This window comes from Dicentrarchus labrax, unplaced genomic scaffold (genome assembly GCF_905237075.1).
Source record: "Dicentrarchus labrax unplaced genomic scaffold, dlabrax2021, whole genome shotgun sequence".
NCBI classification, from domain to species: Eukaryota; Metazoa; Chordata; class Actinopteri; family Moronidae; genus Dicentrarchus; species Dicentrarchus labrax.
Genome location: NW_026136710.1, coordinates 14,121,908 through 14,147,689, shown reverse-complemented (window position 1 = coordinate 14,147,689; position 25,782 = coordinate 14,121,908). Strand labels below are relative to the sequence as shown.

At 39.9% G+C, this 25,782-nt stretch overlaps 1 protein-coding gene across 1 annotated transcript; it reads right to left on the bottom strand.

Annotated features, from left to right (window-relative positions):
* Window positions 1-359: 359 nt before the first annotated feature.
* npdc1a (neural proliferation, differentiation and control, 1a) lies at window positions 360-23,709 on the bottom strand. Its single transcript, XM_051412135.1, has 9 exons — window positions 23,375-23,709; window positions 11,247-11,393; window positions 3,116-3,232; window positions 2,767-3,000; window positions 2,409-2,475; window positions 2,021-2,117; window positions 1,807-1,886; window positions 1,537-1,636; window positions 360-1,446 (listed from the first exon to the last, which is right to left on the bottom strand). Exons 1-9 carry the CDS (start codon window positions 23,478-23,480, stop codon window positions 1,375-1,377), a joined length of 1,020 nt encoding a protein of 339 aa, XP_051268095.1. The 5' UTR covers window positions 23,481-23,709; the 3' UTR covers window positions 360-1,374.
* Between the last annotated feature and the right edge of the window lie 2,073 nt (window positions 23,710-25,782).

Here is a 25,782-nt window from a genome sequence, read left to right as displayed (position 1 = left end):
TTTTGTGGGTTCGAACAATGTTTGCCTGCATAGAATTAGTTTGTAATGAGACTGTCCTTAAAACACATAATTAAACATAATGTATTTCATTTGAGACCAGATTTTGTAGATTTTGCCACAAAATGTAACTTATATGGGCACAATTGCCTTTCAGATATACCAAAACAACCTTATTACATTGTTGTGGCGCACCCCTGTGTTTAAGAGGTCAAGACACTGACCATGCACCACAATATCCAAGTTTCATCTGTAGAGTTTGCATCTCTCTCCCTCATCTACTGTCATTTCACACATTAAATGCATTAAATGTGCATAAAATCCATACCATATACAGCACAAAATGAAAAAGGCAAGTCAAATTAATTTCTACGTGTGGTAAAAAGTTTTAATTCCAATCCTTGGTCTGCATGTACAAATATCTATAAAAAGTGAACACTTTCACTCTTTGTATGTACATTTTGCAGCACAGAGTTAACTTGGGGGCACAGAAGAGGGCAGAGAGGAAAGAGGGACAATACAAGATATTGATATTTACCAACTAAACATCCATCAGTATAGTCTGTCTCCAAAGATTTCATTCAAGTGCTCAGAAGTCACTTTTACTGTACATTCCCTCCTCCAGCAACAAGATGCATACATACAGGAGGACGTACAATTCATCAAAGCGTTGCCATGATTCAAACACAGTACAGTCAAACCATGCAAACAGCCAAGTACCTCATTTCCATATATATTTATATTCTATAATCTTAAAATCTTTATATGTAGCTTATATGACAAGAAATAAAATTAGCAACAGCAATGGTAACATTTTCAATGCTAAACCTTGTGTTGTGTTGGGGAATCTTTACAGAGTTATCACAAAGATCTGATTTTAAATATTTCTGGTGTGTCTGGTAGGAATGTGGTTTAGCCACTAGCTATGCATGACAAAACAAGGGAGGGCACCTGTTTCTCAGCTTATGTATGTGTGTGTGTGTGTTGTACACATGTCTGCTGTTGTATCAGATTCTTTGGAAATAGCTGCAGAAGGAAAGTAACAAAAATGAAAAAAGAGAAAATCTTAACTTAGAGTTTAACATTTAAACAGGACAAAACACCTATAGGGACATGATCTGGGATGATTCTCAAAACCGTATGTTAAAAGACAGTGACAGAAATAAATTAACAAGGAACCCAACATTTGTAGTATTAAAAGCCTTACACTGGGCAGATATAGTAAAGGGCAAGAAAACAATCATTTTTATCACCATGTCCCCTGGCAGGAACCTCCATTTCTATGCATGCAGTGTGAGATCAAGTGGTTTCTTCCAGAATAAATGGCTTGTATGCCTGTGTGTTTGTGTTTGTGTGTGTGTGTTAAGTGTTCAGCGTTCACTTGTGATTCCCCTCATATTGTAAAGTTGAGTCATCAAACAGAGGGTTTTTCACTTCCATCTCTCCAGTCTGTTAAAGAAGAACATTTTATCGTCATTGTCATTAAACAAAATAAGAAATGCTAGTTTTGGGTGTGTGTTTGTGTGTGTCTCTACCCACCGGTGCAAGTCCCGGGCACTCGTATACTGTGAAGTCTCCCCCCACTTCTTCCTCATCTGATGTGACCTCGGTGTCAGGGACTTTCTGTTCAGTTTTGTGACTGACAAGGGGAAAAAAATACATTTACATTAAGGCAAAGAGGTAAAGAAGCAGAGGTAAAAAGGTCAGCGGATGTGGTTGAAAATGGTAGGCCTACATAAAGACATGAGAGACAGGAAAAAGAGGAAGGAGAGGGAGTGGCAGAGAGGGTGTAGAAAAAAAACAACTTACTTTCCCACTGAGAGCATCTGCTGTTTCTGATGTTGGTAGTGATACATTTGGGCACTCTGAGCCAGAGTCTTATCTCCAATCTGAGTACAAACCAAAAAAAGGAAACACATGTTTGTATACTGGTACATCTTGTGGTTATTACAGAAGAAGAAGAAATGGAAAAAAAGGAAGCTCTAACAATCGCAACTATGGGAAGGGGGAGCCGTGTGCTTACCGAGGTACCGTTACCATTGGCTGTGGCAGCAGGCACGCCTGCACCTCCAAAAGCAGGGTAGTCGATCTTCTGAGCTAGACGTGATTCTTTCTGCAACCTGTGGGGTGCATCATCAATAGTGAGTCTTCTGCAGTATTGAACCACTGTTTCCTGCTTTTGGTATTAAAACATCCTTTAATCTAAGCTTACAGCTGATGATACATGAACAAATTGAAGCAGCTTTAATTAAGTATCAAACAAGTCGAATTATTATATAGGTAAAACCCGCTTACACAAACTCAGATTGGACTTTGTATTGTATTTCATTTGGTTTGGAGAATTGCTTAAAATACTGTTCTTTACTCGACAATAAAAAGATGGTAAATTTTGCTTTTAAATTCTTACTTACTTGACGAAACAGACAGTTGCCAGGACCACTGCCACAGTGCCCACAACCACACACAGTGAGATTATAACTGCAGGTTGATTCAAAAGAAAGAGGAGAAGAAAGAGAGGGGGACAGAACATGTTAAGGAGTACATGATCAGTGAGAATCAGATGACTACACTGTTGAGACATTTCTTAGTGGTGTTAAATATAATTATATCTTAGTTCATTTGCTCATTATGAATGGTTACGGTCATCTTGGGTCAAATTATATGCAACATAAAAGTAATGAACACTGGGATGAAAATACCAACCGCTACAGGTACCTGGCCTCTTACAGCTGCTGTGTTACTGTATCAAGGGCATAAAACTATACTCACTGACAATAATAGTGTCATTCCTGGGTGCTGGCACAGCTATCGGACCAGCTCGGCCATCAACTCCTGTGGCCCTGGGCTGGGGGGTCGGTGTGTTAGGGAGGTCAGAAACTACGGGGCGAGGGGCTGTAGTGGCGGCATGCTGGCTTTCCTCTGAGAGAGGATTTAGGCCTTTCTGTTTGTTTTTGGAGGCATCTGTCTTGCTTTTTTTAACATCTGTCTGGGAGGTGACGGCAGCTGGAGGGAGTGAGGAAGACAGAAAATTGAAGTAAAAGACAAGACCAATTTTAGATGTGTTATAGTTACGTATATAGTTATATATCCGTCTTAAGATTGAGCTCCAGATTCTCACCAGGATGTTTAATTTGCTTTTTTGGTGGTTTGATCTCCTCTCTCACTTCCTGTTTTTCAATGACGGAGTGAAGGTAATCGATCTCTTCATCCAGGTCAGGGTAGAATGTCACTTTGCCTAAAGAACACACAAGATTCAAAGTTTCATTGATCTATATGCATTAATTGTCTTTAAATATAAGCTTAAGATAAATAAAAAGAAATGCAACAGGAATGACTCCATAAAATGCTGTACCACTCACTGTGACACGAAAGGCTTCTTAATATAAACAAACCACCGTCATTCATACACATCACATATAAATCAGTTAGTAGCCACTGACAGTAACTTCATATGCATCACAAGCACAGTTACCAGGGCAAACATCTATAGCTGAGGTTTCCAAATGAATCACTATTTAGTCACAATCTACAATTAATAGCAGCTGAATCTTCAGAGGAGTAACTGTGTTTTCATTATCTTACTTTATTTATCAATTCAATAAAACAATAAAATGTCAGAAAATAGTGAAACATGTCCAATATTCTTAATTTTACTATCACATTAGACACAGAAAGGCAACAAATCTCCACAGCTGAGAAACTGGAACTAAGCAATGTTTGGCATTAATGCTTGAAAAAAAGGAAAACGATTAAACGATCATCAACATAGTTTAAGATTTACCCTTTAGTCAGTCCACTAACTGACTTGTTGTCCCCACTTATGCTCCATGAGCTTTGGGTGTTTTTCTAGGTTCATACATAGGTACATCATTTTGAAGCCTTTCCACTTTCATTATTGTAGGTAATATGTAACTATTGTGTGCAAGTAGGGGAGAGACAGAGAGCACATGCATATGCTTTAGGCATGTCTACATGTCTATCCACAACCTCCACATGTGTTTTTCAGGGTCTTGCCTCTGAAGTGATGGCCAGGGAGTGTGTCCATGTGTGTTGTTTGTTTGTGGACTGATAAAAAAGGAGACAATACTGAACTGTTGTTAACAACCCTTACGGCCAGACAGTGAGCCACATTCCTGTAGTACTGCCGAGGTCTCCAGGGAGACAAGGGCCGATAGAGTGTGTGTGGCCGGGAGAGGAAGCACCACAGGGGGTGCAGGAGCAATCGGCCCAACTGTGGCTTCACTCGGCTTTAGTTGCTACATTCACAATAGATCCCATAGCTCACTGCTAATGGAGGTGATCAAAGTGCTATGTCCCTCTATAAAGTATAAAGTTGCACTGCAATATATTAAATATCAAATTATAGGTATTTGAACTCAAGGCTGGAGAGGCCTGAGAAAAGAAGCGTGGGAAAAAGCAAAAGGTGCTAACATAAAAAGCTATTTTAGCAGATCATGCCAGAACATATTGTCATCCATTTAGCATCCTGTGTAGCAACATGTACAGTTGTTTGATTAAAGTCCACAAAAAAACTTTGTGAGCAAATAAATGATCAGTGCTGGTAAATCCATCTAAACGAATGTGTTATCACGCATTATTTCAGCCACCTACATTACATTAATGATTACAGTGTCACTTTCACTCCAGAAGGCTAGCCATCTGGCTGAGCTAATGTGTATGATATGACATGCCAGCACTTTCACCGCCTGCTTTGTTTTTCTCTTACCCCCCTCCACTAATGGCCATTTAGTGCACTCCATAGCAGGTGTCTGTGGAGGCGGGATGCACCATCTGTACTTTGCAGGTGGCTGGGAGCTCCAACCGTGCCAGTGTGCTCGCCAGGAGTATGTGGTAACGCAGGTTTAAATTTTAGAGGACACTAGATGAGAGATTTATTAGTAGATTGATTTAAAATCTGTAGAGAAATGGTTAAACAAAAACAACCAGTAGCCAAAGTTGAAAAAAATAAGAAGTGGCAATTGTGTTTATGTGTGTGGTTGTCAAACACAGACTAAGCACGCACACCTCTACTTGTGTAAGAGAGTTTTGTCACTGGCTTGATAATGACCCATAACAACTTGAGAGGCACCCAGGGGGCAGTTGGGTACAACAAACAAACACTAAACAGCTCAATAGGGATGAGGGTCACACACATCTGTGCTCTGTTCAGATCTGTTCTATTTTCCCACTTAAAAACTTTTCACATTTCTTCCTCCCCATCAGAAACTCCCTCCCTGGCTTCTCCCATATCCTTGTTTAAAAACTCAGAATAAGACTGATTTCACAGATTTTCATTTGTTTTGGGCTGACATTTGCATGGAGATGGCGAAGAGTAATGTGTTATAAGGATCCAGTATATCCCAAAAAACCCTTCATCGAAATGCTTTTAGACTTAGATTTGAGGGTCTTGCAATATTTTGCACCAAAATTGCCACGACAGAAGTGCCATATAAACCAGAAAATACCTGATATACCAACACAAAGAAAGCTTTAAACAGAGCATTAGCAATATCTGGTATATCAGTCTATGGGGATCAGGCATTATATTCAGCAAATAGGGCTGCAACAATTAAACAAAAAATATTGTAGCCTATAATATGTTTTAATGATGAATGTATTTATTTTTTATTATTCTATGTAAAGTCACATGTTCACCACAAGTTACCAGAGTCCAAAGTGATGACTAGATCAACTGCGCCCACAACTAACAGTAAATCGCAAAAAATAAAGTTTTTAAACGTTTTTTATTACTGATATTGAGTCAATCAACTGATCATTTCAGTACTAAAACACAGTAATGGGTTGATTCCAAACCATCAAACTACTACTAAACAAAGTCACCACACTGAGTTAAAAAGTGAAAGGGGAAATTGAGCAGAGTGCCTCCCCCTCACAGTGAACATGTCCTTAAACCTGTCTACAGATTATTGATTTAAACTGTGTCCTGCTGCCCTCTAGTGGTAAATGTATACATGGAATATGTTGAAGGAAGACTATAGGTCATTCTCAAATTCCCTGAAAGCAGGACTCTTGGCTGACTTGCGCGCTAATAAAGGCCCTGTTAGTTTCAGATCTGTCTAATTGGTGTGCACAGTGTTTGGAGGAAAGGTCTATAAGAGAGGAAACAGACTAAAAAGGTCACAGTTTAAACAGAAACTCGTATCTACTTTTTTAGTTACTCATTTACTTAAAATGAGGTAGTGGTGCACAGTTAAAATGTCATTTTACCCATGAAGTTTTAAGTTGGTTAGGTATTGTAACCCTCCCACCTGACCTGCTATAAAAAGTTTGCCACAGCTGACTGCAGAGCTTCGAGTCAATACAGGAAATCAGCAATGTTCAAACCTTCAATAAACAATTCCACCCGTCTTTCATCCATCCTTATAAAAATGAATGCGCCTAGCAATGGAAAAAGTCTGCAATAAACCACAGAAAAAATTTACTCTTTTTTTAAGTTGCCAGAACTAGAACTGCACTTTATAGCCTCTTAATTTCTACAATACAGTCAAAGTCAACAGACCATGTTGAAACTATACAAATATTTTGCTTTTTAAAGTTATCTGAAAAGGCTAAATGTTAATAAGAATACCCAGGAATTTAAACATAGTTCAAAAATGTACCTAAAAAGTACATTTTTATGTATCTGCTATAGTGAAATAATGGCTTAGATTTGTTCTAGCTATATTTATAATCTGCGTCCTTTCTTTCTCTTTCCCATTTTCACTTAGTTGATCACTTCATGATAAAAGTGGAGCTGTGACACTCGCTGACCACTGGTGTTTATACCATCAAAATTGCAGTAGCAATCACTTTCCTTATCTCCGCATACTAATCACACACTTACAATACTGACTGAAGACTGTTTATATTTGTAAAAATCAAAAGAAATGTTATGTTGAAGCTATTTGGGGGGGATTGGGATTAACATCAACCACCATAAATTTCACTTTATCACTGAAAGGATGTAAAACAGTGTTTATTTTATTGTTAGCAAACTAAAACTGTTGTTGGGCTCGCCATCAGTTTAGTGATCTAACTTCATGTTACTAAAGTAAACTGCTGCAGGATATTCGTTCATGTTGCGTGTCGCAGAGCCACTAAAGCAGCTGTTGTGGTGTCTTAGTCTTCTCAGTTTGCCGACTGCTCCATTGTTTATTGCATAATATAAAAAGATATAAACATGCATAGACAAAAACGGGGGAACAAACTGTTTAGTCATGCGTGGATGTGAGAGAGAAAGAGCTACAAGGTGGACAGAGAGACAGCCCTCGCCTTTAGCACATACACAAATGAACCATATAAAGCATACATTCGTCTCTTTGTAGGTCTTCTGTACAAAGGACATGGCTTCGAGGCCTACTGTATGTTTACCAATGGCAGTGCACGCCTCCATGTCAAATACAAGCAGGTTCAACTTCCAATAAAAAGTTCTTCCTGCCTCATTCTTCATCTACTGTGCACTTCCATCCTCTCTGAACTGAGAATGTGAAATATTAGAGATTATTATATCATTATTATGATAACAACAGCAGAATAACCTTGAATTCCTGCAACTTATAGACAATCAAACTACATGAACAGACCAATGAGTGCAACGCCACATACTTCTGATACTGTACGACAGAGAAGAGCTGATATGCATAATGATTTATGAATGCAAGGTATGACAGAAAGGAGCGTGATTTAGGGAAGAGGAAGTCAGAAAGGGTTTCACTGCATAAAGTATGTGGTGTTACTGCAGTGACTGGAATGGGGAAATAATCTCACTCTTAGCGAGGATAAGAAACATGACATTATAGTAAAGAGAGAGCTAAACACTAGTAACACTTGTTAACTGCCTCAAATAGGAACACACTAACACGCATTACACACCACGCCTCCAAAATCATTGGTCTCCCCACCCCCAACCTCTCAGACCTCAACAATACAGCCATTACACGCAGAGCACTCAGTATAGCACACGACCCCAGCCACCCCCTCAACTCAAAATTCATACTGCTACCATCTCAACCCAGATACAGGACTCTGGCCTGTAAACGTGCTCGCTATTGCAGGAGTTTTGTACCTTCTGCCATAGCATCTCTAAACAAGGCATCCCAGTAACCGCCATGGGTGGGTGCTACGCACAGGACAGGGAGCGGTGAATGTGCTAAATGTGCTGCATTAAGTGTTTATTCTTGTTGTTATGTCGTGGTGACCTTATGTATCTTGTATCTATGTATGTATGTCTGAAAGCTACGCACAGACTGCGGTGACACGTTTCCTGTGAAGGACAATAAAGTATCTATCTATCTATCTATCTATCTATCTATCTATCTATCTATCTATCTATCTATCTATCTATCTATCTATCTATCTATCTATCTATCTATCTATCTATCTATCTATCTATCTATCTATCTATCTATCTATCTATCTAGCCCTGCCATCAATATTAATGTTGTACGTAATACTGTAGTCATGCAATTTCTTTGATGATCTGTAATAAATGTAAACTAAACCATGTGACTAGCTACAGGCTGCTAGGATGGCAGGTGTATGATGAGGGTGACTGGATCAACTGGACTGATCTTCAGTCTCCTGTAGTCCTGCATCCTTCCACTACGCATAAAATCCCAGAATCTGATTCTATCACATTTACCTCAAAAAGTGCTTTATGATATTATTGTGATTATTCTATGAAGCAATAGAAAAGCTAATTCGAATTCGACTGTGCCTCAGAGCCATTCAGTCAACTTGATGACTATTATTAACCAGATAAAAGACTCGTGGTTTTGTAAGACTGACGGTAGAAATTGAAGTGAATTGGAAGAACAAATGGGTATATTTTCTGATGCAAACTGCGCTTGCTGACATATCAAAGGTTTACAGTACGTATGAGTTATGAGTTGTGAAGTGAGGCAAATGGCGTGTCCAAATTTCAGTTTTGAAATGAGTATATTTCATTCTTTCGCCCACTAAAATTTTAGATAATCGGTTGTTTAGTCCTGAAAACATATTTCCTCTGAAGTGACAACAGAGGGAATTCAGAGATGTAATTTGTAGTCGGTAATGCTGCCAAACCACCAAGGCAGCGGCTCTTTATTGTGTTTTGATGCATTAAGAGATGACAAACTAAAACTAAATGTGGTATATTTAGGAGAGTGAAATTGTAGCAATTTCCTCAGTTCATTTCAACATTTTGTTTGTGTTTGTGTGTATTTGCATGTGTGCATGCGAGTGTGAAAGAGGGACAGAGTTGGTCTCCCATGCGGATCACTGTGTTCTGTAGTCTCTCAGGGGTTTATGTAACCACTTTAGGGAGCTTAGCTGAGGCCTACCATGTACTGGACTGACAACACCACACACACACACACACACACACACACACACACACACACACACACACACACACACACACACACAGACAAATAACATCCTATGGAAAAATGACACAAAGTGATTCAAATACAATCCAAAGTCCAAATACTAATAACCGATCAGGCCTTATGATCATATGAGTGCGCTGCAAAAATAAAATCCTCTCTTCTCCTACATGATGTGACCTTTCTCTGCATCCTCACACACTTATCTCCTTCTCAAGTATACTTCTCTCTGTGGTGCTGCCGCCAATAATTTCAGCCAAGTTTGTATAGTATACTCTCCTACCGCAGACCCATCTAAATTGTTAATCCTGCTGAGAGCACACATGTGCCCACCAACAGACATAAATACGCACAGCCCCGCACACACACACACACACACACACACACACACACACACACACACACACACACACACACACACACACACACATACAGACACACACACAGGAAAGCCAGTGCGCTCAAATATACACAACAAGTCTCCATTTCCCTCTTTAATTTCTGCAGTGCCGTCTTGGATCACGATATGAATGCCAGCAGCGCGATGCCGTGGAAATGAGAAAAATAAGATTAATTTTTTCGCAGCTTGGCTCTTTCACTGAATGGCATTAGACTCAGTGATGGAGATGAAGGGCAGGAGAAAGAGAGCGAGAGAGAGAGAGATGCATGTCATCTAAGTGATTAAAGCTGCCAGTGCTGGGCAGTTCATGTGCGTGTGTGTTGCAGACGCAGTGGGGGCAGAGGCGGATTAAAAAACAGAGAGGATCAGACCGCACCACAGTTGTCACAGATGTGGACGGGAGAAGGCAGGAGAGTGAGGACCACGAGAAAGGATGGGGAGAGAAGAGAACTGGAGTAGAATAGAGCAATACTGAGGGGGAGAAGGAATAAAGAAATCAAACTAAGATGAACTGGGAGGAGAAGGAGAGCACAGAATCAATAGGCAATTGAGAGAAAGATGCGGAGTGAAATAGAAATGTAGGCAACAGGATACAGAGACCAACAGAATAGAGGCAGTGGCAAAGAATGAATGTGGAATCGAGATGAAAAAAGAGAAAGAACAGCAGTGAGTCAGTCACTACATTTGTGTGCACTCTGATAATTTGATTATAACTGGAGTGAAGTGATTGTTGTAACTGTCATTTAAAACTTAAGCAAGTTATCTAACTGGAATTGAGGTTGAGGTAAAATAAGCATTACCTGGTTATTCATTAGTTCTCAGTTTACTAATTAATCTTTTCTGCGTTTTCATTCAGCAAACATAAAAGTGCACCAAGTGTTATTCAATTTATGATATAAGACAGAAAAAAACAGCTCCTTCTCCATCCTCACAAGCTGGAACGGGCGAATATTTGAAATTTTTTGCATGAAAAGTAATCATTTCAGCTCTAACTCGAAGAGAAGTCATGCTTGTGTTAAGGTGTGTTGTGACGGATGATTTAAATAATCACAAGACTTTATCATTCTCTTTCTGACAAAGTCTAATGTGTTGTATTTTATAATCATATGCGAATGTTGTCAATACTTCAAACTGAACCAAACCAAAGGAAAGACAGAAGTCAATCCATTCTCACCTCTCTATTTCTTTATAGTTATAAGATGTTATAGTCTGCAGGGTATCAGCGTTTCAAATCACATGTAAAAATTACCTTATTTTACGGAGTTATTTGTGAGCTTATAAATCCACTGAATGAGTTAGTCAGTCAGTATCACTGAAAGAAAATCTGGGTACAGGGTGTCTTCTCTGATTCCCCTTCTTTCTGTATCACTTCAGCTAATCAATTTTACCTGAGCAAACCAACCTCACCTGAGGTACGGTGTTAAGTTCCAGTTTCAGCTGCAACGTGATCAAATGAACTGAGTGTAAATGCAGTTAATACATACCATGCTGATGGTGCCTCTTCCTCACCACGCAGCGTCCTTCCTCATTCTCCTCCAATCCAATGTGGCAGGGGCCACAGTGGGAGGAGCCAGACCTGCAGAGAAGTCGTCTCTCTCTGGCACAGTCTATATTGGAGCACTTACTGCCAGCTGGGTGAGAGAGAGAGTGACAGCAACAGTTTTAATGAGTATCCCCACCACACTGCTGTGATGCAAAAAATTATGCTTTTAATGAGGCAGGTTAAGGTCAAGCGTGTAGGATTTAGAGGCACATAGCAGTGTAGTTGCACATTGCAACTCACTTGCTTCACCCTACCCTCCCAAGTGCGTGGCAGCAATACGCACAAAAAACATTACCTCAGTCAGAGCTCCCCTATCTAGAGCCAGTTTCGGGTCTGTCCGTTCTAGGCTACTGTAGAAACATGGCAGTTCAACATGGTGGCATCCATGGAAAGCGATGGCATACGTAGATGAAAACATCTAATTCTAAGGTTAAAAACACACGCAAAACATACTTATGAATATTATATTCCATTTCTGCCACTAGATCCTCCTAGATGTTACACACTGGACCTTTAAACGACAGCCGCTGTGTGGAGGTACTATAAACAATAAGAGATGCTTCAACTTTATGACAGACGTGGCTTTCATTAGAGGATGTGTCAGCTCTTCAGCTCCACTCAGAGATGAAACATCTGCCCTCAAACTGAGCGTCTGCTGATGTCAGAATCACAGAGTCACTGGATTTTTTAAAATAGCTTTTAGCGTTTGCGGTTACCTTATCACTTCCATATGGGCGAAATTTGCCAGATAGGAGAAGAATGTTTGGACAGTAAGAAAAGTACATTTTAAATAATTGTATGCATATCGCAAGCTGGTGAGCCCCACCTGTTTGGCAATCTGTGCCAGGTTAAACCAAAGTAAAGAGTGATCTACAGCTGCAGGTCACAGATCAGCCTGCAATCAGGTTAGATAATCACCGGACCCGACTACTTCCAGTTTGACACAAAAACAGAGCCCAAACGCCGTATTTAGACACAAGCACACACAGCTCGAAAGACACACAAGAGAAGAAGTGGGTCACAGAACCACAGCAGGTGTGTTTGGTAGCAGAGGGCAGGTGGAGCAGTGGGATGCTATCAGAGCAGATAATGAGCCCAGCAGAGCCGCACAGCAGGGCAGCTAAAGGTAAATAGCACAGTGGGTGTTGATACTGGCTTAACAGACAGGAGATGATATAAGGTGGGAAGAGAGTGGATGAACACAGTATTTTTGAGGGATAATGGGTCTGAAAGGTCAGGGTTGTTCAAGTCTATAGGTTACAGATCAGTGCTGTAAAAAAAAACCTTTGTGAAATCCAAATGAGCTTGGTGGGTCGTGCATTTGCATTAGCCAGGGGGAAGGAAGAGTTTGTGATAAATCATTTAGAGATCTAATTTAGTTTTTCTCTTTTGCAACCGAGTGACGTCATTCCTCCTTTCTTAACCTGATTCTTTTCAATTGCTACATAAGAGGAGAGAATTACACACTACAGGAGATTGCTGGTGGGGGACGGGGGGTGGGGGATGGGGGGGTCTCAATGACCTCCATGGCAACAAGGCCTGTAATACCAGGGAAGACGTGTTATTGAAGGACCACATGAGTAGAAAGGGAGCGCTGCAGAGATAAAGAGCAGATAGGAAGGGTATTGTAGGGTTGTAACTGTGTGCTAGGGCTGTGTCATTTCTTTATATTCAAAGCTTCTATTGAGGTTTTTTCCTGTGAAGCTTTGAATGTTTTCCCTCATATTATAGGATGTCATCACGCTAAAATCAAATAAACTTTCAACTGCAGATACCTAATGTCATCTTTTTCTGTAACGACTTTACTATAATTGTGTGATTTGAAATATATTTTATGTTATTGTGGCTACACCAACGTCATTTATGGTGCTGTTAGATTGCCGCTAGACAGTTCCATTAATACAGGTGCGTTCCTCCCTTTGTGTGTGGCAAGCGGGAGAGCAATGTTTCTTTGACCACAGTGAAAATGTTGTTTGTGAAAGGCTAAACCCCAAGATATATTTAAGCAAAATATTTTGTTACATAAAAACATGTTGTGAATTTGGAAATTCTTACATTTATACAGTATAGATGTAAGAATATATTCATTTCTATCTACAGCTTTGTCTGACTTATTTTAACAGATGATAAACTTAGATGATTTTGACATTTTGCTTTTATTCTGCATTTAACTGGCTGTTTTTGGTCTGTTTTTGACATAATCATTCAAGGTAAATTGTATAAATTCAGATTACTGTTGATTTAGACCATTGATTTCTTTAGGCTACTTAATGATGCACAGTAACTACATTTGGAAAAGCAATTTAATTTGTGTGTTACACAATAATCTACCTCTTCCAGTAAAGAAAAAAAAACATGTACACAACTTAACACTACTGGAGACTAACTAAAACTAAAAACGAACATTAATAAAAAAATCAAACTTTCAACAACACCACCAGTGTGCAAACACACCACAGAAAGCAAGACAAATGTACACATTTTGACACGTTTACACATCATCAAAGTGCACCACAGGGAGATGTACACAAAAGTCTGTATCTTCTTATGTCACTGACTGATCTGCCGCAGGGAGTGAGTGGTGGAGTGACGCAGGTGTAATCTGAGAAGCTTTGTTTTCCTTTCTGTTTGCGTTATATGGAAAGAGCAGGTGGTTAGTGATGGGAGATCATGAGCATTCCTACTTTTTGTCAAACATCTGTGGCTGAGGGTGGATGGTGTGCTCACAGTTGCATCTATGGGTAGAAAAGCTAATGTTTTGCTTAGTGCCATGTATCACATTGCCACAAAACTGACATGCCTGCGTGTTTGATCGTTAGCTGCTGTTTAAAGTCACGCTCTGTCTTTTTCTGTTCCCACAGCCAAGCAACAATTCTGTCACCTCTATGTTTAAATGCTGCCTCATCATCTGCTCCGCCCTGCTGCCAAGTTATTCCACATCCCTATGAGTGTACCGCGCTCATGTGCCGAGCCTCCTAATTCCTGATTAGATCCAAGTTCGCTCTCTTCATTATTTTCTCTCCTCTTCCTCCCTCAGTTGTCATGGCTTCTATTTTTACATGCCACGTGCCTTCCTTTAATTTCCCTCTAGGTATCAAACCTTTGTATGATCTTTTCACGTGTTCTTATTTATTTCCCTTATCCCCATGACCTCAGAGGAAGAAAAATCGTCACTAGAAACAGACTGTTCTGTCTTTGTGGTATTTTATATGAGTGTGTACAGTTTGTGTCACAACACTGAGTGAGTGGAGTGGAATTCATTCTTGGGCACGTGTCTGTGCACATGTGCATGCCCACAAGACTATGAAGGATTTCATGCAAAGAAACACAGATTCACTCACATTCAAAATATAACTGAATCAGTGTTCTTTACCCCCTTATTAGTGTAGTGTCTCTTTAGTCCTCGACTGCTTACCTGGTAGCTTTCAGTCTTATTCCTGAACGCAAACATAATTGCAGATTTTTCTTTATTCTCAGTAATTTAAAAAGAAAAAAGACAGTATTCCAGATCTCTTCTTGGAAGTGACCCATGATGAAGAGATTCTCACTAGCTTAAATAGACACTGACCAATTGAAAAAGGTACCTTATCATTTTAATGTGCACTGATACAGCAACTGGTGATTATTTTCATTATTAGTCTGCGAATTATTGTCTCTAGAATTAAAGTCGTAACATTGTGGAAAATACCCATTGCAATTTAAATTTTCAAATTGCTTGTTTTGTTCAACCAAAAGTCCAAATCCCGAAGATATTCAGTTTGCTATCAAAAAAATGAGAGAAACTGGAACAAGTAAATTTCTTGCCCCTTTGTTTAAAAAAATGACTTCATATATTTAATCGATTGCCGGTACTTTCTCTGTCAATTGACTAATTGATTAACTGGCTTATCTTTTCTGCTCTAGTTGATTTGCTTTTCAAAGGTGAGGGGTATTTACTGGAATTATACAGCTGTTATATTTCCAGCTATCCAGTTTTAGCTTCCTGGGAATCGGCATCACAGAGAACCTATCATAGTCATCACACATCTCCACCGTGGTTAAGAAAGCACAAAAATTTAATTCTTAAGGAAACTTCCTGTGCCAAGTTCTTTCTTACAGTTCTTTTACAGAGGAGTGATAGAAAGTAACCTGACTGGAAAACATCACAAATTGGCATGGGATGTGCATGCCTCAGGACAGATAATTCGTACTCAGCTACCCAGCATGAGTGATATTGGTGAGGTAAGAACCCAAACGAAGGAAGACAGCATCCAGCCAAAGCCTGTTCACCCCTGCTTCCATCTGAACAGAGGTTATTCTACTGCTGTACCACTAGACTTAAAGACAGATTCTTCCCTCAGGCTGTTCAATTTCTCCTAAAAAAATTCATCAACATTTTTTTATGACTAAAATAACCTTGAATCCCAGTCTAAGAGAATTTATCAAAAATTGGAGTAAGCAAAGACATTAGGAAATCATCCCAATTCTCACCCCAAATCATGGATTACGTCTCCTGCTGTTTCTAAAAACCTCTAAACTTCCTCCTCTCCCTGACTAACCCCACTCGTTCTCCTCACCTCCCATCCAGTCGTCAAATTATTCCACCGTCCATTTTATTACGACTCTTTGATCCAGTAACTGTCTGAGGGCTGTTGAGGCCCTGAGCACATGCAGATGACTGCACTCATGTCACAGATCAAACAACCCATTCCCGTCTCATACTCCTTGACCTTTCTTCATCGTGAGGATTAGCCAATTTTTAATACATTTGTCAGATATGTAAGTGCCTTTGTGTTCATTATGTGTGCATGTTATTAGTGAATCATTTCAATTCACAATGTGATCCTTGAATTTTGAGATTTTTTAGCTATAACTGCATGGCCTTAGGATGGCAATGCCGGTTGGCTGATTGCTGGGAAGGTCCACCACTCGGGTCCAGAATTCATTTTTGGACTTCTGGTCTCCGACGATGAATCCTAATGACTTTGGTTATCCCCTGACTTTTCATCTAGTGCAAATATTAGCGTGCATAAATGCTAAACTAAGTTAGTGCTATACATCAACGTTGTTAGTTATAAACATGTTAGCATTGAATTGAGCATTTAGCTGAAGGCACCGCTGTAGAGTAAAGCCTCAAAACTAAAGCCCGCCGACTGCCCCTGTTAATGTTTCATACTGTTATTATTATTCGGAAAGATGTGCTTTTGGGTGTCTTGTTGGGTTGTTTACTTTACGTTTTGCATTGGTGTTTCGTTTCCATGTTGTAGCTTTTCTGACTTTTTTTGTGTGGGTTGGTTGGTTGTTGGTTTCTGCTATCATTTAAATGTCAGCCAGTGATGAGAACAGCTCTAGAGTGAAACTGAAGTACAGGCAAGATAAATCTGTGTCTCAGTATCACAGGAGAATGTAGTTATTTATTGGTGCAATATTGTTGTGATAATGGTGATAACTGGTGTGGATTGCTGAATCACTTGCTGTACTTGTCTTGACCCCAGGTGCACAATCATGCACAAAAAACTCCACTGCCACAAGCAAATCACTGGTGTCTGAGACAAAAGGGAAGAGGCATTTAATCCCTGTTCTAAATGAGATAAAGCAATGTGTTCTACATAGTGAGTAACTTTAGTCTGCACTCCTTATTATAATAGAGCTAGAATCTCAGCACCTCTGGTCGGCACTTCATCATTATTCATCACGTGGGAACTTAATACGGTGGAACCTATTGCAGTCACATGAATGCAGATAATTATTCTGCTCACACACAAGCACCCATACACAAACATACACACAGGCACAAGTACGTTTGTGTGTATGTGTGCTTCATTATGAATGTGTGAGGCAGGCTGACGTTGAGAAAGAGCGTGAGAAAAAGCAAAGAAAAAAGTGTGAAAATCAGGGAAGCACTGCGGTCAAACATCAAACACGGTATGCACTTGCATGAAGACCTTTTAGTTCTAACTACATCGCAATAATGTGCTTTTGGTGCACGAAGAGATAAAAAAGGACAACTAGATTTAATTAGTATCATTATTTTTTTACCAAACTCACACTTACATTATGGCATTTTTTTCTACATACATCTGAACCAATGAAGATGCTCATCATTAATAATTATATGACAAAGCAGCTAGTTCTATTTACCAGCATAACAAAGGAGACACAGAAGTGAATGTCAAGTCGCCATAGGAGGTGGCCTTGCACCAACATGCCTCCCACACAGCGCTATCGCTAATTAGAGAGCTCAATCAGAGAGAGGAAGAGAAATACAGAACAAGAGACAGACCGGGAGATGGAGGCAGAAAGAAAACTGGGAAAAGTAACCCCACACATGTTCCTGCAGGGCATCGGGTTGTTTGGTATTGTTGAAGACAGTGGAGGTGTGAAAAAACATTATGTAACTCAGGGACTCAGAAAGTAGTCCTTGGAACGAGTGAAAAATGACTTTCCTAACCATCTGCTGCTGCTGTTGCCAGGCTGTGTGCTCAGCAGCAGCTCTGCCAGGAAGAACTGAGAGAGGCAAAAAGAGGCATTCTCACACAGCCTGGCAAACACCTACACTCAACCACACACACAGACACACACTCGCAAGCGAACGCACACTTTTCATGTCACTGCTAACTTGTGCTCCTTCAAGATGTTCTACAGACAGAATACAACAAATGTCACCCCGATCTGTAACTTGCGCGTGCATGTGTGTGTTTGTGAGAGCGAGAGATTTAGAGAGGAAGTAGGAAATGGTTAGACCCAGAGGGTCATACACTCCCATTGTGTGCGTTTCCTGACCCTTCTGATTGCAGACAGGAAGTAAGCCAAACACTCCAAATCAAGTGGAAACATTAGCTCTGCTTGGTGCTCTTCACTTGATATGTAACCACACTGTTTACTTTCACATGGATAAAGTGCACGTGTGTGTGCTCGGCTTTTTGTGTAACCATGCTGCTATGCTCCTGTTTATCCACCATGCCTCACTCTCAAATGACAAAAACAAACAAATGCCAACCAGCCTGTTTCTAGTGCTTTGTTGTCATTGGCATCAACTGGGACAGGCATTGCTATTGTATGCTCTGACCCAGGATTAGGAAATGTGACGATATGCAATGTAAGCCATGAGACAATATACATCTGTCATTGTCAGAGATTTTGCCATACTGTTTATACAGTGGCAGCCATACGTTTTTCCCTCTCGCCATTCATCATCAACTCCAAATGCACAAATTTGGGATTTCTTGTATAGACAGTGCAGTTGAGCAGCTTTTTATATTTCAGATAAAACCTTAATAGACCCAATGTGATGAAGTTGCTATTTTAATAATTTGGATAATGGATTAGCCAAAACCAAAAAATATATTATATAACAATTATAAATTTCATGTTAGTGATTTGAGTGAACAGATTTACCAAAACCATTGTCCAATTATAAAAGAACCACGTGTGATGGACAAGAGATAAGGACTGAGGATATATATATTGCTTTGCTACTTCAACAAAGAACAGGAAAGTCTAGAAAGAAAAAGCCCCTTTTGTACACCTTGGATGAGTTCCTCGTTCTTAGGCTTTGCATGGGCATTACAACTACTTCTGATCTGATTTTGAGCCAGGCTAAATGCTGACAAATGCAAAACAAAGTATTGGTTTCAGGATCAACCGCAAATTAATTTTTCGCAAAGAGAATTGCTCAGTCAGCTCTGAGTCTTAGACGATGTAGCGGAAAAGCTGCCACATCAACTTCAATTCTCAGAAAACAGCGTCAGAAAGCCCTGAGCCGAAATTAGATGACTCAATGCATGGAAACTGTCTGGAAACCTAATCAGTATACTAGTGTAGCATAGGCGTGTTGGTTTCCCACCCTAATCTGATGCAGTGACTCCTAAATGTAAAATTTTCTGCCAAGATTGGTGGAAAATGGGGCATGACTTAGCACCTGTTTAACACACTTGTGCAAACACACACACATACACACACACACAGGAACATCACAATGCTGAGGCAGGAAATAGACTGCTGGTTACCCGGGTAGAGAGAGATAAAGGTGAAAAGGAAGTGAAATGAAAAAATTCAAAGAATTTTATCCTTGTGGAATGCAAGTTAGTAGAAGAACGAGGCGGAACAAGTGCTTGATTTTCTACTCAACAGTCGTATCTCTTCTGCCTTATCTCTCCCTGCATCTGTCATTTGTCTTTTCTGTTGCAGTAATATCTGTCATGTCAGACAATGACGAGTCTAACCCATTTCACAGGGGATAATTACTGTGTCATTATCATTAGAGTGGACCAGAGCAGCACACCCTGCAGCAAACAGAACAAAGGTTAAAGGGATTTATACAATGGGAGCAAGTAGGTGGCAAAAAATGCTCCCTGATTTAGTCTTTTTTCATTTCCTTTTTCATGGTCGTTCTGTTTCTTGGCCTCTGGCTGGTTCACTTGTTTAATTTGATTTGTGAGAGATGCAATTACCTAGTATTTCTTTAACCAAATTGACAAATGTAAACCACTGAGCTGCTTTGGCCTTACAATTATCTTAAAAGTAAGTTTCATTAGCAAACCTGACGTATGCACCTGATGTGGTACGGAAAGAGTGTCAGCCCTGATATTTATGCTTCAGATATTATTGGTGCTTCTATTTAAACCCCAGCGGCATCATTCTTGGTAAGGATGTGGCTACACAGAAATGCAAGCGTTTGCATGCAAAAACTGCTGACAGAAATAGGCTATTTACATCATAAAATTTAGTTAAAATTCAATTCAACTATTGGTATGACAATTAGGGTTACGGGTAGTATTCACACTAGGGGAGCATAGTTGGATTCATTCCAGCTAAACTGTGCTGACTCTGGCTTTGTCTAATGTCTTGTAAGCGCTCTGTAAGTTGATTGTGTGCCTCTCATTTCCTGGAGGGGTCTGGCAGGCAACAGTATATTCTAAAATGAAGAAGGCAGGCACAGAAAGAGAGCGCAAGAGAGAGCAGTGGTTTGAAGAAGCTACCACAGCAAAGCCTTGGTGGACCACCACCACAAAGGGGCAGATCGATAAGACTTTCCTTCAGCGTGACGGTTTCCACCATGTAGTTGGGTGGTTCTCTCAACTCAACTCAAATCCCCTCAAAGACCGTACACAAGCTAAGGAACACGTCCACTTGAAACCAGGGGGAGCATTTTCTAAATTGCTTCCTGGAAGCGCTGAGTTCACATACAGTATATATCAAGCTAAGATTTAGAGAAACGACAGAGATTTAGTGATTTTCCATCAAAGCCTTTAGAGGTGGTATTCTTATTGACATATCCGGACGGAGCACAGTTTAAACCCACATCAATCTGAAAGCTCTCAGTTGAAAGGCCAGATTTAGTTGAACCCAAAGGAAAATAAAAATGTCATCTAACCCCTACCTGGTCTTTTAATTATAATAACACTTAATCTCCAGTCATATGAGGATATGAATCATTACTTATGAACCCAGTGAATTGACGCAGAGGTATTTATGTCCCCTGGCAGTATGATTGTGTCCTCTCCTCTGACTTTCCATTGCTCTCAATCACCACTTCAAGGGAGATGATTTTGCTGCATGGCAAAAAAGGTGATTGAAAAACACTGAGCCCAGTAGCTGTATGTGTGTGTGTGTGTGTGTGTGTGTGTGTGTGTGTGTGTGTCTGTGTGTGTGTGTGTAAGAGTGAGACACTGAAGATATGGATCGTTAAAGCTTAATTCTGGTGGAAGAAAAGGCCGGAGGCAGTGGCTCTCTGAATAATAATCACACCCGTTCCATGTGGGTTTGGTGAATGACAAACCTGACATTTAAACGTGGCAGCACAACAATAATCAGGCTGAATAAGAATATTGAGAGGTGAAGATGATTTTTCTACAGTGAAATGCTAAACATAGGCTGGAGGAGCAGGAATATGCTAATAAATTGGGTTGTTTTTTTTAACTTTTCTTGTGCTGCTAATTCAAAGTGCCCCACTGAGCCTGAATTACACAACAAATCCTGCATGTTAAGGTAATTAATTCTGTATCTTGGCCAGCGGACTAGACATATTTTATGTAATCAGTTCAGTTTATGGAGATTTTGGATGACGTCCATCCCAAGAACCCAATGTCCTGTGAAAGCTTTCTGGCATATTTACACATGATGATGTGGCGATGTGTGCTGAATCAACCTGATTACTATGCACTTCATGCTGTTTTGACACTCCAGCAAAATCATCCTGGAACCTGCAATTACTGAATGTGCTTTTTAAGGTTCTGAAGATGCCTCCAATATATTTAACAACCTTTAATAAAGTACCATTTACTTAAAAAGTGCCTGTGGAGTATACAGTATATGACTCCAATACAACTCCTGTGCCGTGATCACTTATTTCACACTACAGTTAAAAAGTTTGTCATTTTGCCCCATGGTGGTATTTCAACAAGACATACGCAAACAATAGCCCACATACTGACGCACTGTCACACATTGTTATGAACAAGCTGCGTTCAAATGTAACAGGTGTCAAAACCTATTGTTCATCACACTAGCAAAAACCTACGACTGCTGATGACAAACATATTATTCCTTTCTAGACGTGAAAGACGAGAGACACAGTGTACTGACAGCTTTGTAAACTTATCTACGTCACCAAAATCAGCCAGTTTAGCTTTTCAGCATTTGAGAGGGGAAATATCTGCACTAGTAAAATTTTGATTTGTGAGGAGAAAAGCGGAAAATAACTGGATTTTACCCTGCAGGGGAAAACCAAGAGCAGACACTGCGTCACATCCTCTCCATCCTCTCTGTTGTGAACGAGCAAAATTAAGCAGCACATCCTTTTGTTCTGAACAACTAGACGACTGTGTGGACGGCTTTGAGCTTGGGTGGGGGAAAAAGAATAACTAAACCCTATAAATTCACTCAAGTCCGTGTCCAGGCCGAGGCAGTTTATGTTCAGTGCCAGTGCCAGTGCAGTGTGTGTGTGTGTGTGTGTGTGTGTGTGTGTGTGTGTGTGTGTGTGTTTGTGTGTCCCTCAGATAAAGCCTAAAGATTACATGGAAGAGTCCAGCTGTTGGTTCTCCCACAGGGTTTCTGTGTTAAAAGCCGAGAAGCAGATTATCTCTCCTGAACACATCAGCAGCAATCATCACTGTGTGGAAACCCATTACAGCACACACACACACACACACACACACACACACACACACATAGGGACACACGTACGGACAGACAAAAACAGGCATCAGACAGCACTCAGATATGTATATTTTCAATATACAAAATAGTGTTCAAACCAGTTTCAAGATTAACCAGTTACTCAATTGAGAAAAGATGAATTTATGAATACCGTTTTGTTTGGTTACAGTTTAGGCTGATATAAATACACAGTTTAAATACAGAAAGTACAACCAGTTGCTGGCTTTATGCCTTTTCTAGACACCAACGTGGTTGCTGCTCATATAAAGTAAGCAGTAATGTCTTTGAAATACACTGTGGACTCTCAGTAAGGTCCCTCTGTGATAGGCATAATTCCTATTTACTACTGGTTTGTTAACTAATCAATCAATGCTTATACAGTTAATAAATAATCAGAAATACTGCTCTTTCTCTTAATACAAGAATTATGGCTACTTCCTCATGGGTCTCCCATTAAATTCGACCTACTCCTATACTATACTATATATCATTACTATATATTTGGGCTAGACGAGTGTAATATTAACAAAATAAAAATCTGTGAGCATACAAGGAAATGCCCTAAGTAACCAAACAAGGAAGGGAATTTGGTTGTTTTACCCTCCCCACCATTGTCTTTTCCTTGTGCTCTCCTCTCTCACACTGTACTTGTTCAACCTGTCCAAAAACGTCTGAACTATAGATCTGATACCAGCAAGCTACATTATCAGCAACAAAACTAACACCATAAACAACCATTAAAAGTAAATAAACACAGTATTTGGTGAGTTTAAAAAGTATTCTTTCAGATTAAAAGCCCCTGCTTGGCTGTGATCATATGCCCTGAGTGTTAGGGTTACTGATGAGACGGGCAATCCCGGGATATTTGAAAATGAGCTTACATCGAAGGGTACCTGGTGTGTGTGAAGTGTGCGTCGTTGTTGAATTTACCTGGAAGGCTGGCACTGACAGGGACGACACAGAACAGGACCGCGGCGAGCAGCAGGAGCGAGGCCCGGCGCAGGCGTCCGCTCGGCGGGCTACACAACAGCAGCATCCTTGGGATCTTCTCGGGGACGGAGAGCCGCAGACGGGGACGGAGGTGGCTGTCATTCCCCCATCACTTTTCTTTTATTGTTTTTGTTGGCTGTTTTTTTTTTTTTTAATGCGAGAGTGCTTCAGCGCAAAGTATACACAGAGCTAAGCCGAACAGGTCGCAGCGGGGCGCAGTCTGTCCACACACTGCGCACTGTAATCCGTGGCAGAGCTAAAGATAGCGGAGCTTCAGGCAGGGAAGGAGGGGGGTGTGTGTGCTCCTGTGTGTGTGCTCCTGTGTGTGTGCGTGTGTTTCATATGCTGCCTTCAGGCTCTCCTCGTGAACTTCGACATGTCGCTTTTTTTTTTTTTTTTACTTATTATTATTATTATTATTATTATTATTATTATTATTATTATGCAGACAGTTACAGACTAATGTCCCATATAATAAATTAAGTGCAGCCCATGAGAGTGTAAGAGGTGATAAAACGTCCAGTCGTTTCCGTCTAAAAAAATTATTATCTTTATTTTTAAAAATATTTTTTGGCGAATGCTCTAGAAGATCGATTCTCATTTGACTGAAATAGGCGCCATATTTGGGTCCGGTATCTACTTCCAATAATACGTCCATGGTTCAGTCTGTTTTCTTTTTCAACCATTCTTTTTTCCCATAGATAGTTTTATTTTAGGTAGCCCCTATAAGACAGCAAAATGAATGCCAGTAAAAAAGTGTAATAACTAGAAATATAAAAATCATCATTGAATATTGATTTTAAACGTTTAATATATACATTGTCTCCAATCTCACATCCTCACAAATTAAATATCAATGGAAATGTGCACCTTTAAATATAGGCCTATAATTATTTTGTGCCTTTACTGTAACCTCCGCCACAAGCTTCAGGAAATGTTAACAATCCACATGGCACTGTTTCCCACAGCACCTGAAGGCAGCAGTTTACTGAGAGATTAGAAACAAGGAACAGGCAGGAGGTACGTGAGACGTGATGACGTAGAACCCGGTTTAAATAACACTAGATAATATGTTGCTTGGTTACATGGTTTACATCTGCTAGAGTGGCATTTGCTGATTAAGAAAAATAATAATCTTATTCTAAAGATGATGAGTTTATACTTTGTCAACCAATCATTTGTTTATTTATTTTTATCAATTAATTTGTCATTAAGCAGCACAGATTTGCTAATAATTGCCCAATGAAGATTGTGTTTGAGCGAGAAAGTTGGTGAGCAAACAGCATAGTTTACCTACGTTAGCAGGTGCAGTAAAATTATGTCACACGGCATGTTTTAAAATGAATGAATACGCATCCAATAAACAAACATATTATATATTCTATTGTTGTCCATTCTGCTGATTAACTCCATTATTCTTACTCAAACACAAGCCAAATGGTGAATGGCAGCCAGCGACAGACCTGGCCTGTTTGTTTGCTTAGAGCCAAAAGACCATCTCCAAACAAAGGCCAAAATTCAGTGGACAGAAACAAAAACCTTCAGCTGGTCAGCGTTAGGATGAAAGTAGCCAAGTGGCATGTATCAACATATATACTAGTAGTTCACATTTTTATAAAAATATTGCTCATTTATCATGTGAGAATATCTGAATGAATCTGAATGGTACTTTTGATTGAACCGAATGGTTTGATGGTGCCATGTAATATGTTACCATTGCTACTGTCAGTGTTACCACTGTTATTGTAGATTATGCTATACTGTGGTAGCTGTTCCCATCTGGCACAAAATGTTTCACAGTATGTCTCATCTCCTGACAACAAAAAAACCCACATTGATTGTATTTACCAATACACAACTGGCTAGCTCAAGGACAGGCATTTTGGACACAATTAATCCTCACAGGAGAGACACAGTGTTGATAAATGACCTTAGTGTAATGTGTAGATAAGTCACATGTAAAGAAACTATATTGCTCCATCCTGTATATGAAAAGCTCAAACTACAAAGAAAATCTTTAATGAAATAACACACAGTGAAATAGTGAAAAGTTTTACAGTCAAAATCCTTCAGCACCCAAATTGTGTTTGACTGCTGAGTTCTGGACTGACTACTTAAACAGAAGTAAGTCTATTCCTGAGTGGGTGTGAAACAATAAAAGTGTCATTATAACACAAATTATCACCAAGATTACTGTGGATGCTGACAAGCAAAGACCAATTAGGCTCACCTAGCCACCACATCAACATGTCAAGTGACTTACAATGGTTCAGAAGAAGCCAGAGCAGCCACTGATGCTGAAAATGTAAAGTAATGCAGGAAAGATAAAAATGAACGTAAAAAAGGGA